This window comes from Culex pipiens, chromosome 2 (genome assembly GCF_016801865.2).
Source record: "Culex pipiens pallens isolate TS chromosome 2, TS_CPP_V2, whole genome shotgun sequence".
Classification (NCBI taxonomy): Eukaryota; Metazoa; Arthropoda; class Insecta; order Diptera; family Culicidae; genus Culex; species Culex pipiens.
Window position 1 is genome coordinate 59,305,067 of NC_068938.1, and position 7,785 is coordinate 59,312,851.

General features: G+C 32.9%; 1 protein-coding gene across 3 annotated transcripts in view; it reads left to right on the forward strand.

Annotated features, from left to right (window-relative positions):
- LOC120413627 (zwei Ig domain protein zig-8-like) overlaps positions 1–7,785 on the forward strand; it is a 292,919-nt gene that overhangs the window by 267,574 nt on the left and 17,560 nt on the right. For all 3 annotated transcript variants that reach the window (XM_052708771.1, XM_039574537.2, XM_039574538.2), the window contains exon 3: positions 4,343–4,539. In XM_052708771.1, coding sequence (XP_052564731.1) covers positions 4,343–4,539 — 197 coding nt within the window. The remainder of the gene's footprint in view (positions 1–4,342; positions 4,540–7,785) is intronic.

Genomic DNA, 7,785 nt, shown 5'->3' on the forward strand with positions numbered 1-7,785 from the left:
ATTACTGGGCAACCAAGAGCACATTTTGGTCGCTGGTATTTGCACAAGAAATACCAAAATTTGGTATTTTCATACCATTTTTAGTGCAGCAGTTGCAGTTAGTGAAAAAAGCGAAAATGATCCATATGCAACAACCAAATCTACTCCCCTGATGATTCCATGTTGTTCTTAGTGATATTCTTCACCACATCGAATGCATTTGTCATTGATGAACGGCCTGTGCTTGAAGTTCATGAAGCTTCTGAAAAATAACAAGATTGAAAAATAAGTGTTATTAAAATGAAACTGGATTGAAATTCACCAAAATTCAATAATCTTTCGATTGATTCGTTTTTCAAAGTATTTGGTTATCCCGACTTAGAGAAATTTCAACGTTTTTACAAATTTTCTTCAAAATAATTATCTCATCAAAATTTATTTAAAAAAAATCCCATAGTTTCAGAGGAATTTGATGAAACCTTTCAATACCAAAATTATACCAAAATGTGACATCCTGACTTAGAAATTTTTCCACAATTTCAAGTAATTTCTTTAGCGGGTATATCAAAAATGTTTGAAATCAAGTTTGAAATTTCCGGTTTTCAATGAAAGCATTCGCTTTGAGACATCATTTTAGCGCAAAATTAATTATTTTGTCAAAATTGGTCAAAATTTGCTCATAGTTTCAGAGGAATTTGATAAAACACTGTAATACCAAAAGAATACCAAAATGTGGTGTTCGACCATTGACAAATTCTGCAATTTTGCAATATCAAAACAATACCTTAAATTGGTATGATTGCACATTTTGCTCTTGCATAATCCTTAAGACAAATTTTAAAGGGTCCAGGAATACCAGCATTTAGTATTGATACCAGAGGAAGGTATTATTACGCATTTCCCTTGTTATTTACCCATGCTCGGGATTATGTATTTTATGACAAACAATTTTGTCGAAGACCGCAAAACGATAAGAGTTAACCCTGGCGCGTTAGGCCGATGCAAATATTTTTCAAAGTTTTTGTCCCTCGGCTCTGGCCGGAGTCGAGGGGGGGGGAGGGGTAAAAAAATAAAAAATATAAATATTGAAATAACAAGCCATAGTTTCAACATTTGCATGGAAAATGTGTTTGAAATACATTTAAAAACGATTTAAAAAAGACGTTTTTGCAAGAAAGGATTTTTTTTTCACCAACTTCAACGATAAAAAGCAACCCTTAACCGATTTCGCTCAAAATTCTCATAGTTACCTATTTTTGCCTAAGGAATCGAAGCAGCGGGTATCCCTGATGTCGAAAACAAAAAAAAGGCAACAAACAGGTCTTGGCGGTCTCTATTGCAAGATTTCTACCTAGGCGTCCGAAGGCTTGGATGGGGAGAACCCTCAAACCTCTTTTTACGCTTAGTTTCCTTCTACCGCGGAATTTGAACTGGCGACCTTTGGATTGCGAGTCCAACTGCCGACCAGCGACTCCACTGAGGCAGGCTTGAGAAAATTCTTTACAAATTGCTTTTTTGGACATTGATGATCTAACCTTTGTTTCCTTGCAAAGAATGAAAATTTACATAAATGTGTTTTTTCTAAGTTCTATCAACTTGATCAACAAAATTCAATCCATGAGATCTTGGAAACCATTATTTAGATTTTCAATATTTTGTGATGTTTTCTCAATTGCTTGAAAATAATATCTTCAGATTTTTTAAATCACGACTTACATTTATAAATGATTTATGCCTTTATATTTCTGTGAAGCATGCAATTTCAAACAGCACTTATTGTGATTTGTGGCGTTCTTTAAGCCGATCAGTTAAAAAAAAAACAATGTATATGAATGTATGCAACATGAACAGCTCTTCTTAATTAATAAAAGACGTGTTTTTTTTTTTTTTTTTTTTGATAATTGATGAGCAGTTTTTGAAAAAGATTCCAAGATTAGTTGATGAGATGTTTCCATAATCGGAAGTTCCAGAATCTCGGTTTTTTTATATTTTGTCCCGGTTTTCACGAAATTGAATGTTGTATTTATATTAATGAATAGGCTCTAAGGGGGGAGGGGGGTTTTCGCAAGCGTTACAAAGTGTGACAAGGGGGGAGGGGGGGTCAATGAGATCGTGACGTCACGCTAGATAATTTCTTGAATACTGCAAATTCAGTCTTAAAATACATACAAAAAAATTGTTTAATGTAACTTAACTCATAAATCAAACACAAGATTTAAATGATAGATTTATATACTTACAATATCGAATTAAAAAAAAAAATATGGTGATTTCTACCACTGCAACACTCAAAAAAATTCGGAAAAATCAAAACATAACCTTCAATTTCGAATTTTCAAAATAATCCTAATTATAATTCATGCAAAATTGTTCAAATAAATCAAGCAGGGGGGGATGGTTCGAAAAACGTTACGTACTTTTCGAGGGGGGTCGGAGGTAGCGTGTTAAAGTGTGACATGGGGGGGAGGGGGGGGGGTAATTTTGGCCGATTTTAGCGTGACATACTTTATGGATGACGCCATAGGCCTTTGCCAAAATGCCAAAATTAAAAGTTTATGTTTTTAGTATGTTTGAGGTTGTTTTTAAATATTTTGATTTTTTTTATATCAAATAATCTGTACCGCAAAAAGATTTTTTTTTCCACGAAATTAAAAATAATTTCGTCAATATAAAGATATTTTGAAAACTAACGATAACAAACTGACTGAACAGATGTAAAATGCATTTTAAAACACTGTTTTAATACAAACACAGAATATATGGCTTGTTATTTAATTTTAATATGTTTTTATTCTTTTAAGTATGATCCCCAAGACCACGATAAAGTGATTTGTAATTTATAAAATACAAATCGGCCAAAATGCCGGTGATGAAATTTAAAAAAAAAATCTCAAATTTGACTAAAAATGGGTTTGCAGAACTCAAATTTGATGTTTAAAGTAATGCGTCCATTCCGGAATTCTTGGGGCAGTATTCCTGGGATTTTTTATATTATGTCCCGGATTTCCCTAAATAAGAAAATATACCTACTTTGGTCTGCAAATACAGATATCTCAGGTGAGTTTTCAAAAAGCCCTAAGAGCCACCGTGACCTCCGACACTAATATTCGTTTTTCTCCAAATTGTAGCAAAATTTAATTTATTTTTAATTTGGGGCACTTGAAAGACGTGTAAATGAACAATGATAAGCATTATTGAAATTTATTTTTCGTAAGTAGGTCGAATACCGATGCAAAAAAGGCTTTGTTTACCATTGGCTCTTACGTCTTTTTGAAAACTAATCCGAGATATGGTTGTGAAAATAGGGGAACAGTTGAAAACTCAAATGATTTTTATAGGGCATAAATCAGGACTTTTTTTTGTTTTTGTTTGCTTTCTTACTTTGAAAAATAAGTGCAACGGCTTAATATTAATATTGGGAAATAACTTTAATTAAACAAAATTATTTTGCCTAATGAAGTTTTCATGAATTAAAAATGAAATCATTTTCACTTTTTGCTTTACTTTTTTTTACTAATAATTATCAAACCTTTTTTGCAATATGTTATTAATGAAATTGAAAGTATAAGCACAGTTTGTTGACAGCACAGTGTAATTTATGCTAATTATTGAGTTGATATTAGTATTTCTAAACTGTGAACCACAGGAGGAACCATTGACTTCTTGAAAGCCATGTAAAAAAAAAAAACAAATCATGTCTGTAGTGTCCCTTGGCCACTATAAAAGTAGTATCCTATCAAACATCTATAGTGTCCAATTTAGGTAGTCATTTCATTAAAATTATGGCAATTAGGTTTGATAGAGAATGTGTCTCAGATATCGTCCTCTTTGATCACCGACAGTCATCGGATACAGTCCAATATTGTAATCAGCTCAGATATCAACTTGTAGAAGGAATTTTGTCAAAATATTGATAGGGATGCAAAATTTATATCTTTGAACGAAAAATCATGGCAATGATGGAAGTCTTCACGTAAATTTGTTCATGTCTGAACATTACAATGTCTAGACGGAAAAAATAAATCGCTAATTGACTTGGCACACTATGACGCCATACCAACACAAATTTATTTTAATGAAATCAAAAATTATCTCCTTTCATTATTGCGATGCAGCCCTCCCCAGATAGAAATAAAACCTATTTGTTCCAACGCTTCCAACGAAAATTGCTTTAAAAATTAACCTCCAAATGAATTGCGCAACATTTTCTCACCATTCCCCCCATTCACCTTCGTAAAGGTGATGACTGTCAAATGCAGTTGACATTTCCGCGTCAAAACCGCACACTCACACGTTCGCAATTTTCCCCCTGATTTGGCCAATTTGACGTGTTTTTACTGTTGCTTTCTTTCATTTCAAACAGGCATCATCAGCGGCGGTGGTGGCATCGACGGCGGAGGTGGCCCCGGTGCCGAGGCCCAGCAACAGCATTACCACAGTGTCATCAAAAAGTTCTCCCCCCATCCGTACTTTGACTTTGACATCCCGCGGAACGTCACGACCCGGGTCGGCCAGACGGCGTTCATCAACTGCCGCGTCGAGCAGATTGGCGATAAATGGGTAAGTGCTGCTGGGGCGGCTTGTTGTTGCTTTTTTCATTACCTTGGTATCAGAAGGATTCACTCTCAAGGGGAGTTTCCCCAGTGGGGACGAGATCACGAGGTGGCAGTTTGAAAGGCTTCATTATGCTTTATTTTTGAATGATGTGATTTGAAGCTGAAAAGAAAATGGATAAATAAAAAATAAATTAGAAAAAAATAGTATTAAGAGCAAAGCACACCCAACTCGCATTAACCTCACCAATCTGCCTAACCCTTTATTTTTACAATTTTGATTTTGAAATAGAATGTTTCTAAAAATAAGCAATGAAGCATTAAGAGCGAGTCCACCTACAGGGCATACCCCTTTGTATGGGACGTCAATCTGTCTGAAATTTCCAGGGGTTGTTTGTACATATAAAACTAGCATCTGGCCAAAATATGAGCACTCTAGGTCAACGGGAAGTGGGACAAATCAGGACACAAAGTTCTATGGTTCAAAAAAGTCAACATTTTTAAGAAGGCTGTAACTTGGACAAACCTCAATTAAACTTCAAAATTCAAAATGTATCTGGAAGGGCTTAAAAAATGCAACAACAAAATAAATAAAAAACAAGGATTCGAAAATTAAATTTAGTTTTATTAAGTCTTTAGCCATTTTTTCAACTGTCCAAAAGATATATTTGGTCATATTGTTTTAGGTGTTTCAATATCAAAAACGTCTTTTGACATTAAAAAATAAGGCAAAACCTAGAAATATTTTTCATCGATTTTTGAAACAATTTTTTTTAGACTTTTTTTCACTTCAGTTTTTTTAAATGATACCCGAGCAGACGGAAATAACTTGGGAATAACATTTTTTGTTATTTGAAAATACTAGGCAAATATCATTTTATGTTATTTATAACAAGTTTTGTTATTCGCCGTTATGATTTGTTTGTTATTGGATTGTTATTGTAATAACAGACTTATAACATTTTTAATTATTCTTCGAACGAATCTTTGTTATTATTTTTTGTTATTTTAACAACTAATCCGATCGTCCCAATAACAGTTGGAGTTATTCTTCCATAACAAAAAATGTTATTCCATAGTTGTTCTGGCTTTCAACCACTATCAGACCAATAACAAATTTTGTTATGATAACATAAACTGTTATTAAACTCTTATGCAAAAATGATATTTTCAAGAAGATTCCATAACACTTTCTGTTATTTTAACAGTATTTGTTATTGAAACGGCATAAATTTAGTTATTACCGTCTGTTCGGGTATAAAATCTCGCATTTCTACACAATACCACAAACGGATTTTGCAATGAGCGCAATTCTTGACAAAATCTGCGGATTTCTTGATTTTTTTTTATTCCAAGCAAAAGTGCATTTTTCCTGGTTGCTGAGATATATCATACAAAAATAGGCTTCATCTATAAAGTACGTCACGCTAGAATTAGCCATAATTTACCTCCCCCCCTCCCCCCCTTGTCTCGCATTTCTTATAATTATAATATGCAATGTCACACTAGCTCATGTTTTTTTATTCTAATAGATTGAAATAACGTAATTAATATTTTAAATAAACAATTTTTTCACAGTTGGCCCGCCAGCTCATGTGAGCTTCTAATTTGGCCCGCCATTTAAAAACTTTGAGCACCCCTGTGTTAAAGTCACTCACAAAATGAACATTGGGTGATTTGAGCTCATTTCTGACGTCACGAATTTCTCCTCTATAGTTGTATTTTGCAATAAACCTGGTTTTGAAAACTAGTGGACCGATGTTCAATATTGAAAAATGTGTTTTTTTTCTAATGTTAAAAAAAAAACTATTTCAATATATCAATGTTAAGCCTAACATTTTAAATGGACTAAAACATAAATTTTTGCAAAAACATATCTCAGTGAATTTTTTTTATATTTTTTGTATGGCTCAAAATTTGCCTATTAAAATAAACTGTTTTTGAGGATTGCACTTTTTATAAAAAAAAGTCAATTAACAAAACAGGAAATTTGCTAATACTTTTTTTTATTGGTAATGGAATTTGTTCCAGGATTAAAAGTAAGGGTGCCCAGCTTTGTAACCCTGCCTTTATATCTTATTTTTCAGAATATTTAATAAAAAAAATCTTATTTCATTATGTCATAATTGTAGAAGTTTTGCAAATATTTTTTCGTTTTTCTCTTGTTTTGAAAAACTTTTCATGTAATATTAATAAATTTTTCTACAAAATATATTAAAATAATTCCAAAGACACTTAAAAAATTTAAAAAGAGTCGAAAAATATATTTTGAATTGTTTTCAATCACTGCTCTTCGAATTCCTTCAAGATTTTGAGGCATTATTTATTGTTGAGAAAGTTTGCAATAGGAGTTTTTCCACCTGATTATTAAATTTAAAAAAAATCTTGCTGATAAATTGGCATTTCAATTTAAATATATTTTTTCTAACAATATTTGAGCTTGAAATAAAAAAAAAACGCTGTTCTGAAAACAATTTCCAAAATTTTGTTTGATTTTCTTTGAATTTTAAAAAAAATAGCTCAAAAAATTGTGAATGTGGAAAAATATAACTTATGTTAAAAAAAACAAAATTTAACTAAAGCGCTGAAGAAGCAACATTTGATTGCTAATGCATAAAAAATAAAGACATTTGCTGCTGGAAACCTTCTGGTAAGTCAATTTCAAAAGTTTTTTTTAAAAGTTTTTTGCACTTTTGGTCCATTAATATTTCCATCAAAGCTTATCTTCAGGTCGCCGGTTCGAATCCCGCGGCGGGCGCTCTAAAATTCTTTGTGTAAATATGGGTATTCGGCGCCGTCGCTCCGTGCCATACTTTCATACACTTAGGAGCCCAGGGCGGCGAAGTCCTTGTAGATAAAAGGAAGACACTAGTGGTTGGTACTAGCAATGGTGGCCGACAGGTATAAAAAAGTCAAATTCTTCGAGCTTATCTTAAGATATTTTGTTTCATTTAAAAAAAGTCAACATACCGTTAATGGTCTAAATTTAAATTAAAAGTTTAAATAATGGTCACTTTAAACACAATTATCCTTCTTAGTGCAATCAAGTGTTTGTGTTGCTCAGGATTTGTTTGCCGTTGGGTTTATTAAGATAATATATCTTTTTTTTTTCCTTGCCCAAGGGCTCAAAAGGATGGTTTGCTCAACACCCCAAACCACCCTTCCCCTACCCTTTCATCGCTCAAGCCCAATTTCTAATCCGCTGAGACTTTTCCCTCCAATTTTGGGGTAATAAACACTCCGTTATCATCCC